The following is a 12788-nucleotide window of genomic DNA, read 5'->3' on the forward strand; positions in this document are numbered from 1 at the left end:
TTCAGAAAACATTCTATAGAAATAAACTTTTGACAAAATTTTGCAGAGGAGTAAATTTAAAATAACATTTTCTATAAAAATAACATTTTGCAAAATTCTCTATTGAAATAAAATTTTAGAAAAAATTTATAGAAATAAAATCTTGACAAAATTTTCTATAGAAATAAAATTAAAAAAAAAATCAATAGAAATAAATTTATAAAAAAAATTTTCTATAGAAATAAAATTTTGAAAAAATTTTCTATAGAAATAAAATTTTGAAAAAATTTCAATGAAATTTTCAATTTAAAAATTTTACAAATTTTTCTATCAAAAACATTTTTTGACTAGATTTTCTATAGAATTAATATTTTGATAAAATTTTCAATAAAATAAACTTTTGACAATATTTTCTAAAGAAATAAAAGGTTGACAAAATCTTTTATTGAAACAAAATTTTGAGAAAAATTTCAATAGAAATACAATTTCGTTACAATTTTCTATAGAAATAAAATTTTGAAAAACTTTGTTGGAGAAAGAAAATGTTGAGAAAATATTATAAAAAAATAAAATTTTGATAAAGTTTTCTATAGAAATAAAATTTTTAAAAAAATTTTCAATGGAAATAAAATTTTGACAAAACTTTCTATAGAAATAAAATTTTTAACAAAATATTCTATAGGTTAGGTTAGGTTAGGTTAGGTGGCAGCCCGATGTATCTGGCTCACTGAGACTATTCAGTCCATTGTGATACCACATTGGTGAACTTCTCTCTTATCACTGAGTGCTGCCCGATTCCATGTTAAGCTCAATGACAAGGGACCTCCTTTTTATAGCCGAGTCCGAACGGCATTCCACATTGCTGTGAAACCACTTAGAGAAGCTTTTAAACCCTCAGAAATGTCACCAGCATTCGGTCGAAGCAGGAATCGAACCCACGACCTTGTGTATGCAAGGCGGGCATGCTAACGATTGCACCACGGTGGCTCCCAAAAATATTCTATAGAAATAAAATGTTGTAACATTTTCTATAGAATACAATTTTTAAAAAACTTTCAATAGGATTAGAATTTTGAAAAAATTTTCTATAGAAATAAAATTTTCACAAAATTTTCTAGAGAAATAAAATTTTCACAAAATTTTCTAAAGAAATAAAACATTGACAATATTTTCTATACGAACAAATTTTTAACAAAAAACTTTTATGCAAAATTTTCTATACGAATAAATTTTTGTCAAATTCCAGTTTCAAAAATAAACCAAAAATACTTTACGACCACTCCTATGAAATAAACAAAACGATATTACGTATTCAATATACGTACTTCAGAAAATTAAAAATGAATTTTCAAAAACTATGTTTCAAATTATTTTGTTCCAGAACTTTGGAGTTTTTAACTCATTTAATAATCCTATATTGTCCAGCAGCAATACTCATTATATCTTATACATTTCCTCGACTTTTCGTTCCCATGGCTTAAAACGATATCTCGATGCAAATAAAAACTAAATATTCATATGTTTTATCAAACTTCTCCCCATTGGGACCATTTACGTATAAGTGATATTAATTCGATAGCCACCCGGTCGTATGATATATTACAGCAATTTACATTGGGTATACGTTCCCCTACACAATAACTATAAAACAATATATTTGCGATTATTTTTAAATAAAATATTCAACAATTAGTATGATCGAAAATTGATACAAAAAAAAATACATAAGGTGCATTTAAAGCACTACAACAAAATACAAAATGGTGCATATTTTTTTAAACAAAAAAAAAAGCATTTCAAAGCATTTAAAATTCAAACAAACAAAAATTACCTTACTACATTTGAAAACCTACCATAAGCTGGAGCAGCTGCAACTTTATAGGATGTTGTATAGGTTGGAGCAGCTGCAATTTTATAGGATGCAGAATAGGCTGGAGCAGCATAGCTAATACCATGAGAAATGGCAGGAGCAGCAGCAGCGTAGCTAATACCATGAGAAATTGCAGGAGCAGCAGCGGCATACGAGATACCATGCGAAATGGCAGGAGCGGCATAAGAGATACCATGTGAAATGGCCGGAGCAGAAGCGGCATAAGAGATACCATGTGAAATAGCAGGAGCCGCAGCGGCATAAGAGATTCCATGGGAAATAGCAGGGGCAGCAGCAGCATACGAGATACCATGTGAAATAGCTGGAGCCGCAGCAGCATATGAAATTCCATGAGAGTATGCAGGAGCTGCATGTGCCACCGAAATTGCAGGAGCTGCATGAGCTACCACGGCGGGAGCAGCAACGGCATGAGCTACTGGAGCAGCAGCAACTACATGAGCTTTATATTTAAGATGTTAGATGGCCAGCAAAATAAAACACATACACAATAGCAACAATCGTACGGTGTGGATACAAACATATAAGGGGTTAGATACGACAACGATAATAAAATAAATACAAACAAACAGTGCTAGAGGACTATAACATTTTCAATTGATATTTATTTGGTTTGAAAAAAAAATTAAAAGCAAAAATTATGATCTATTTTTGGGGAAAATATATATATTTTTTTCATTTTAATATTTGAATATTTACTAAATATGGATTTCATTATAAAAACTAGACCTTCTGAGCATATAAGTGTTATTAATCGATAGGCCCTAAGGTCGTATGATTTATTTTACTAATATTGTTTATACGCATAGCTTTCATTTTTTAATATTTTTTAATTTCGTTGACTTTTGAAATTCCCTCACAAGATTTAATTACATTAAAATATTCTTTACATTTAAATATTCTTTATTTTATATTATTGACTATATATAACCCACGGGCCGTATAAGTGATATTAATTCAAAGGTCTTAGGGTCGTATGATTAACGTTACTTATATTGTTTTTACGCACATTTTCTTGGAGTAAAAATTTTAATTTTTTTTTTTAATTTGAATTTTTTTTCTTTAAATTAGAAAAAAATTATATATAATTTATTTCAGGTTTAAAAACTTTTTGATTTTATATTTGCATATAACCCACGGAACGTATAATTGATATTAATTCACAGGCCTTTGGGTCGTATGATTTATGTTATTGCGCTTATACGCATAAAAAACCTCATATGATTAAATTAATACATAACACATAAACTTTATGTGGCATATTTTAATTTTGTTGTTAAGTTATTTATTTTTTGCTTCTTATTTTTATAAAAGCAATTGAAAATGACGACGTCCTCTATACTTAAATGGGTGATTGTATGAGTAGCGTGTGATAATGATTACGGCTGTGGGTGAGTTATGAAGTATTTCTTTGAGGTGCATATATGGCAGGCGTTTAGTTTTCAAAGATAAGAGTTAGACCACCTATTAACCTATAACACAAAGGTATAAAGGTATTGGTCATATTGTATAAGGTATAAGATTTCTTAGGTTTTGTATATTATAAATATATTTTTGTAATGTTAAGAGTTATGGTTTTACTGTTTGTAGTTTTCTTTAAAATATAAAATATTTTTTTTTGCTTCCATTTCCATTTCGACTTACCTGGGGCAGCATAACCGGCATCATTACTAGTGCTTGAACGTTGTACATGGGATTGTGAATGAGCGGTTTGTACATGACTAGCATAGTCCGATTGTGATGATTGACCATAATGACCTTTGACAGTGTGTTCTTGTGTTTGTCCCACCGAGGCATGATCAGCACTATCGGCTGAAATTGAATAGGCAGCTGGACCACCAGGTTTGGCATAAGCACAAACCAATAACGCTGATAAAACGAAGACAATCTGGAAAAATAGAAAAAGCAAAAACAAATGTAATTACAATGGGATATCAGAAAATTTGTTTATGTGTTTCGAAACTAAAGCATACTTTTAGGCATGGCATAAATTACAAAGTATGACAAATTTTGGGGAGGGTAAAGAACAGTGTTGCCAGCATTGGGGATATTTTTTCGTGAATGGGGACGAAATTTCTGAGTTGGGGACTTGGGGATTTGGTGTTGAATTTCCATAAATTTGGGGATTTTGTGGAGAAAACAGTTTAATATTTTTTAACAAATTTTTGTTTCTATACTAAATTTTATTTCTATAGAAATTTTATGAAAATTTTATTTATATAAAATATTTTATGAAAATTTTATTTATATAAAAAATTTTGTCAAAATTTTATTTATATACAAAATTTTGTCAAAATTTTATTTCTGTAGAAAACTTTGTCAACATTTTAATTCTATAAAAAATTTTGTCAACATTTTATTTCTATAAAAAATGTTGTCAAAATTTTATTTATATACAAAATTTTGTCAAAATTTTATTTCTGTAGAAAATTTTGTCAACATTTAATTTCTATAGAAAATTTTGTCAAAAGTTTATTTCTATAGAAATTTTTGTCAAAATTTTATTTCTATAGAAATTGTTGTCAAAATTTTATTTCTATAGAAAATTCTATAGACATTTGGTGATTTTGTGGAGAAAACAGTTTAATCTTTTTTAACAAATTTTTGTTTCTATACTAAATTTTATTTCTATAAAAAATTTTGCCAAAATTTTATTTATATACAAAATTTTGTCAAAATTTTATTTCTATAGAAAATTTTGTCAAAATTTTATTTCTATAGAAGATTTCAATAAAATTTATTTCTACAGAAAATGTTGTCAACATTTTATTTCTATAGAAGTTTTTGTCAAAATTTTATTTCTATAGAAAATTTTGTCAAAAATTGATTTCTGGAGAAAATTGTGCCAAAATTTTATTTCTATACAAAATTTTTCCAAAATTTTATTTCTATAGAAATTTTTGTCAAAATTTTATTTCTATACAAAATTTTTCCAAAATTTTATTTCTATAAAAATTTTTGTCAAAATTTTATTTCTAGAGAAAATTTTGTCAAAATTTTATTTCTATAGAAGATTTCACCAAAATTTTATTTCTATAGATAATTTTGTCAAAATTTTATTGCTATAGAAATTTTTGTCAAAATTTTATTTTTATAGAACATTTTATTTCTATAGAAAATTTTGTCAAAATTTTATTTCTATACAAAATTTTGCAAAAATTTTATTTCTATAGAAATTATTGTCAAAATTTTATTTCTATAGAAATTGTTGTCAAAATTTTATTTCTATAGAAAATTCTATAGACATTTGGTGATTTTGTGGAGAAAACAGTTTAATCTTTTTTTAACAAATTTTTGTTTCCATACTAAATTTTATTTCTATACAAAATTTTGCCAAAATTTTATTTATATACTAAATTTTGTGAAAATCTATAGATTTCAATAAAATTTTATTTCTATAGAAAATGTTGTCAACATTTTATTTCTATAGAAATTTTTGTCAAAATTTTATTTCTATAAAAGATTTCACCAAAATTTTATTTCTATAGAAATTTTTGTCAAAATTTTATTTCTAGAGAAGATTTTGTCAACATTTTATTTCTATAGAAGATTTTACCAAAATTTTATTTCTATAGAAAATTTTGTCAAAAGTTTATTTCTATACAAAAAATTCCATCCAAATCCTGAATAAATTGAAATTTTTATATGAAAAATTTGTTTTGCTCATATCTCATAAACGATGCGCCCTAGAGCAAACAGGTGCTTAATACAAATTTTCTCAAAATATAGAAAATTTTTTCAAAATTTTATTTCTATAGAAAATTTTGTCAAAATTTTATTTCCAGAGAAAATTCTGTCAAAATTTTATTTCTATAGAAGATTTTGTCAAAATTTTATTTCTATGGAAGATTGCACCAAAATTTTATTTCTATGGAAGATTGCACCAAAATTTTATTTCTATAGAAAATTTTGTCAACATTTTATTTCTATAGAAATTTTTGTCAAAATTTTATTTCTGAAGAAAAATTTGTCAAAATTTTATTTCTATAGAAATTTCTATAGACATTTTATTTCTATAGAAATTTTTTTCAAAATTTTATTTCTATAGAAATTTTTGTGAAAATTTTATAACTATAGAACATTTTATTTCTATAGAAAATTTTGTCAAAATTTTATTTCTATACAAAAAATTCCATCCAAATTCTGAAAAAATTGAAATTTTTATATGAAAAATTTGTTTTGCTCATATCTCATAAACTATGCGCCCTAGAGCAAACAGGTGCTTAATACAAATTTTCTCAAAATATAGAAAATTTTTTCAAAATTTCATTTCTATAGAAAAGTTTGTCAAAATTTTATTTCTATAGAAAATTTTTTCAAAATTTTATTTCTATAGAAAATTTTGTCAACATTTTATTTCTATAGAAATTTTTGTAAAAATTTTTATTTTAAGGCAACATTGAAATCATATTTAAAATTAATTTAATTTCAATTTTAACATATTCATAAAATAAACTTAATTCATATACTTTAGTGTTGTACTGTATTATACAGTTGGTTATAATATTGCAAGAAACTATATTATAAAGAAAATGAATTTTCATTTATATGAATCCATTCACAGTCATTGAAAACAAAAGACTCCTAAAACTATGATATAGTCTTCACACATACAAAAGCTCATGCATTTATACTGTAACTTCTTAATATATAATATTTTTATACCATAGAATGCTGATGGGTGTATAATAAGTAACAAATCGAAATTACGACAAAATTTTCTATAGAATCAAACTTTTGACAAAATTTTCAATGGAAGTACAACTTTGACAAAATTTTCTATAGAAAAAAAATTTGTTTTGTTTTGTTATTGTTGGTTTTGTTCTTTAAGCATTGTTGTTGTTTTTTATTGCAGCTTAAAACCATACATTGACTAAACTACAAGTGTAGCTTAACCAACAGAGGAAAAGAATGTTTGTCAACTTAAACCCAACAAAAACCACACTTGAACCACTTGATAGTTTTGCTGCAAGTAGAGGATGCTGATGAGGAATGTGGTAATTCCGAAACGTGCGTCCATCCAACCATCTTGCAGTCTATAGGGCTTTGCCCAAATAAATTTGACAAACATTCTTTTCCTCTGTTGGTTAAGCTACACTTGTAGTTTAGTCAATGTATGGTTTTAAGCTGCAATAAAAAACAACAACGAAAAAAAATTGACAAAATTTACTATAGAAATAAAATGGTAACAAAATTTTCTATAGAAATAAAATTTTGATAAAATTCTCTATAGAAATACAATTTTGACAAAATATTCTATAGAAATAAAATTTTTACAAAATTTCCTATAGAAATAAAATCTTGACAAAATTTTCGTTAGAAAGAAAATTTTGACAAATTTTTATATAGAAATAAAATTTTAACAAAATTTTCGATAGAAATAAAATTTTGACAAAATATTCTACAGAAATAAAATTATAACAAAATTTTCTATTGAAATAATATTTGGAAAAAATTTTCTGTCTAATTAAAGTTTCGACCAAATTTTCTATAGAAATAAAATTTTGACAAAATTTCTCATAGAAATAAATTTTTGGCAAAATTTTCTACAGAAATAAAATGTTGACAAAATTTTCTACAGAAACAAAATATTGAGAAAATTTCCTATTGAAATGAAATTTTGACTTCTATTTATTTATTAAACTTATAGTAAATATAAGGATAGTAGAGAATAATCTAGCATTAGCTACTTAGATTATCAGCTACAAAATTTTATATAGGAATTAAATTTTGACAAAATTTTATATTAAAACAAATAAAACTTTGATAAATTTGTTTTATTTGTTACACTTATAGTAAATATTAGATTAATAGAGAATAATCCAGCATTAGCCACTTAGGCTATAAGCTAAAACATTTTCTACCGGAATAAAATTTGGCAAAATTTTCTACAGGAATAAAATTTTGACAAAATGTTCTATAGAAATAAAATTTTGATAACAATTTCTCTAGAAATAAAATGTTCTATAAAAAATAAAATTTTGACAACATTTTCCATAGAAATAAAATTTTGACAAAATTTTGTACAGAAATAATATTTTAACAAAACTTTTTTATAAAAATAAAATGTTGGCAAAATTTCATATAGAAATAAAATTTTGACAAAATTTTCTATAAAAAAAATAAAATTTTGACAAAATTTTTATAGAAAAAAAAATTTGACCAAATTTTCTATAGAAATAAAATTTTAACAAAATTTTTTATAGAAATAAAATTTTGACCAAATTTTCTATAGAAATAAAATTTTGACAAAATTTTTTATAGAAATAAAATTTTGCTACAGATATAAAATTTTTACAAAATTTTCTATAGAAGAAAAAATTTGACAACCGCCATCCACATTCACACATACAACAGCGTAGGCATTACATACTGTAATTTCATAAATTACAATTTTTTAAAGTTTACTTCAACTTTTTCTATCAATTTCGTATTTAATCTTTATCATTATATTCGTTGCAGCATTCAAGATAAGTTTACACAAAATATTAATGAAAATTATTGGAAGAATTGAATTTCTGCAAAATAGTTCCTTGCATAAGGGCGTGTTTTTCTTTCGACATTTCTATGTGAAAGAAATTTATTATCACTATTATGATGAATAGCTCTTAAGGACTTAATTACATTTTAATTACCAAAGTAGTTTCATTAAAATAATGAATTTAATCACAACTTAGTCCTATTACGCCAAATAGTAATATAATGTTTTCTAAACAACCTTGCATATATTTTAAGGTCAACTTTAAGTAACTTTTTATTCTATATACATATTAAATACGCAATTTCCTCATCATATAATAAGCACAAATTATAATGAAAATTTTTTGTTATATTAAAAATAACCTCGACATTATATACACAAAGAATTATTGGACAACTTTGTACTTCCTGGAATAACTTAAAAAAAATGCACATGCATTTGTTTGAAATTTAATATTAGTTTTGCTACAATGACAAAGGAGATTATTATGAAATTTGCTAAAATAAATTCTCTTAACTTAGAGCAATATGTTTTTAATTTGAAATTTTGTTACAAAAAACATAAATTTTTAATGCATTGAACACAAAAAAATTTACAGAATATTATAAGAGTATTTTTATCAAAATAGCACGAGAAAAAATTCACATAAATAAAAAAACGCATTCACATATTAAGTTTTTTTTTGTAGAATATTTTAAATTTAATTAAAAACAAGTAAGGAAAGTCTAAAGTCGGGCGGGGCCGACTATATTATACCCTGCACCACTTTGTAGATCTAAATTTTAAACGGCCGTAAGTTCGGCCAGGCCGAATCTTATGTACCCTCGACCATGGATTGCGTCGAAACTTCTACGAAAGACTGTCATCCACAATCGAATTACTTGGGTTGTGGTATCTTAAATCGTTTTCTAAATTGTTAGTCCATACGTGGTATACATTAGTATGTGTAGGTAAGTCTACAAATAATTACGAATCGATATGGACTTTTGCACTGTACGTAGGGAGCCAGAATTGAAATATGGGGCTCGCTTATATGGGGGCTATATACAATTATTGATATGGACCAATTTTTGTGTGATTGGGGATCGATTTATCTGAGGGCTATATATAACTATAGACCGATATGGACCTAGTTAGGCATTGTTAACGAATGAAATTTGCTCCTCCAAGAGGCTCCAAAACCAAATCTCGGGATCGGTTTATATGGGGGCTATATATGATTATGGACTGATATGAATCAATTCCTGCATGGCTGGATACCATATACTAACATCACGTACCAAATTTCAACCGAATCGGATGAATTTTGCTCTTCCAAGGGGCTCCTTAGGTCAAATCTGGGGATCGGTTTATATAGGGGCTAAATATAATTGTGGACCGATTTCGACCAATTTTTGCATGGGAATTTGAGGCCATATATTAACACCACCTACCAAATTTCAACTGAATCAGATGAATTTTGGTCTTCCAAGAGGCTACGGAGGTCAAATCTGGTGATCGGTTTATATGGGGGCTATATATAATTATGGACCAATGTGGATCAATTTTTGAATGGTTTTTAGAGACCATATACTAACACCATGTACCAAATTTCAGCCGGATCGGATGAAATTTGCTTCTCTTAGAGGCTTCGCAAGCCAAATCGGGGGATCGGTTTATATGGGGGCTATATATAATTATGGACCGATTTGGATCAATTTTTGCATGGTTTTTAGAGACCATATACTAACACCATGTACCAAATTTCAGCCGGATCGGATGAAATTTGCTTCTCTTAGAGGCCTCGCAAGCCAAATCGGGGGATCGGTTTATATGGGGGCTATATATAATTATGGACCGATATGGACCAATTTTTGCATAGTTGTTAGAGACCATATACTTACACCATGTACCAAATTTCAGCCGGATCGGATGAAATTTGCTTCTCTTAGAGGCCTCGCAAGCCAAATTTGGGGGTCCGTTTATATGGGGGCTACACGTAAAAGTGGACCGATATAGCCCAATAACAACTACTTGTGCCAAGTTTCAAGTCGATAGCTTGCTTCGTTCAGAAGTTAGCGTGATTTCAACAGACGGACGGTCGGACGGTCGGACGGACGGACGGACGGACGGACGGACGGACATGCTCAGATGGACTCATAATTTCACCACGACTCAGAATATATATACTTTATGGGGTCTTAGAGCAATATTTCGATGTGTTACAAACGGAATGACTAAGTTAATATACCCCCCATCCTATGGTGGAGGGTATAAAAATAATACCCTGTTCCACAGTGTGGCGCAGGGTATAAATATGGGAAACATTTAAATCTGAAGCAATTTTAAGGAAGCTTCGCAAAAGTTTATTTATGATTTATCGCCCGATATATATGTATTAGAAGTTTAGGAAAATTAGTGTCATTTTTACAACTTTCGACAAAGCAGTGGTGATTTTACAAGGAAAATGTTGGTATTTTGACCATTTTTGTCGAAATCAAAAAACATATATATGGGAGCTATATCTAAATCTAAACCGATTTCAACCATAGCTACAATGCTAAATGTACTCCCTGTGCAAAATTTCAATCAAATTGGGCCAAAACTCTGGTTATTAGAACCATATTAGTCCATATCGGACGAAAGATATATATGGGAGCTATATCTATATCTGAACCGATTTCAATCAAATTTTTCACACTTGACTATACTACTAATTGTACTCTTAGTGCAAAATTTCAACCAAATTCGGCCAAAAATCTGGCTTCTGGGGCCATATAAGTCCATATCGGGCGAAAGATATTTATGGGAGCTATATCTAAATCTGAACCGATTTCAATAAAATTTGGCACACTTGACTGTACGACTAAGTGTTATGTTTGTACAAAATTTCAAACAAATTGGTATAAAACTCTGGCTGCTGAGACCATATTAGTGCATATCGGGCGAAAGATATATATGGGAGCTTTATCTAAATCTGAACCGATTTCTTCCAAAATCAATAGGGTTCTATTCTGACCCAAATAAGGAACATGTGCCGAATTTGAAGGCGATTGGACTTAAATTGCGACCTAGACTTTGATCACAAAAATGTGTTCACAGACAGACGGACGGACGGACGGACGGACGGACAGACGGACATGGTTATATCGACTCAGGGACCCACCCTGAGCATTATTGCCAAAGACACCATGTGTTTATCTCGTCTCCTTCTGGGTGTTACAAACATCTGCACTAACTTATAATACCCTGTTCCACAGTGTGGCGCAGGGTATAAAAATAAAGTTTTGCTCAAAACTTCTATGGAATGAAAATTTTGCCAAATGTTTCTAAAGAAATAAAATTTTGTTGAAATTTTCTATAGCTGTAAAAAGTTGACAAAAATTTCTACTGAAATAAAATGTTGGCAAAATTTTTCATAGAAATAAAATATTGACAAAGTTTTCTTTAGAACAAAACATTTTGACATACTTTTAACAAAATGTTCTATAAAAATTAAATTTGAACTAATTTTTTAATGGAAATTTTCTATTGAAATAACATTTTGATAAAATTTTCTATGACAAAATTTGCTAAAGAAATACAATTTTTACAAAAAAATTTTAAAGAAATAAAATTTTGATAATATTTTCTATAGAAATATAATTTTGACAAAATTTTCTATAAAAATAAAATTTTCGACAAAATTTTCTATAGAAAAGATTTTTTGACATAATTTGCTATAGAAATAAAATTTTGACAAAATTTTCTATAGAAATAAAATTTTGACAAAATTTTCTATAGAAATAAAATTTGGACAAAATTTTCTATAGAAATAAAATTTTGACAATATTTTCTATAGAAATATAATTTTGACAAAATTTTCTATAAAAATAAAATTTTCGACAAAATTTTCTATAGAAAAGATTTTTTGACATAATTTGCTATAGAAATAAAATTTTGACAAAATTTTCTATAGAAATAAAATTTCGACAAAATTTTCTATAGAAATAAAATTTGGACAAAAATTTCTATAGAAATAAAATTTGGACAAAATTTTCTATAGAAATAAAATTTTGACAAAATTTTCTATAGAAATAAAATTTTGACAAAATTTTCTATAGAAATAAAATTTTGACAAAATTTTCTTTAGAAATAAAATTTTGACAAAATTTTCTATAGAAATAAAATTTGGACAAAATTTTCTATAGAAATAAAATTTTGACAAAATTTTCTATAGAAATAAAATTTTAACAAAATGTTCTATAAAAACTAAATTTGAACTAAATTTTTAATAGAAATAAAATTTTGACAAAATTTTCTATAGAAATAACATTTTGATAAAATTTTCTATGACAAAATTTGCTAAAGAAATAAAATTTTTACAAAAAAATATTTAAAGAAATAAAATTTTGATAATATTTTCTATAGAAATATAATTTTTACAAAATATTCTATAGAATAAATTTTGACAAATACACA

At 26.7% G+C, this 12788-nt stretch overlaps 1 protein-coding gene across 1 annotated transcript in view; it reads right to left on the minus strand.

Moving 5' to 3' along the window:
• The window catches only part of LOC142231995 (uncharacterized), a 65295-nt gene that overhangs the window by 12042 nt on the left and 40465 nt on the right, over window positions 1-12788 (minus strand). Inside the window, exons 2-3 of the mRNA XM_075302668.1 lie at window positions 3512-3755; window positions 1833-2309 (exon numbers count right to left, since the gene is read on the minus strand). Of these exons, the coding sequence (XP_075158783.1) occupies window positions 1833-2309; window positions 3512-3755 (721 nt within the window). The remainder of the gene's footprint in view (window positions 1-1832; window positions 2310-3511; window positions 3756-12788) is intronic.

Source organism: Haematobia irritans, chromosome 3 (assembly GCF_050003625.1).
Source record: "Haematobia irritans isolate KBUSLIRL chromosome 3, ASM5000362v1, whole genome shotgun sequence".
NCBI classification, from domain to species: domain Eukaryota; kingdom Metazoa; phylum Arthropoda; class Insecta; order Diptera; family Muscidae; genus Haematobia; species Haematobia irritans.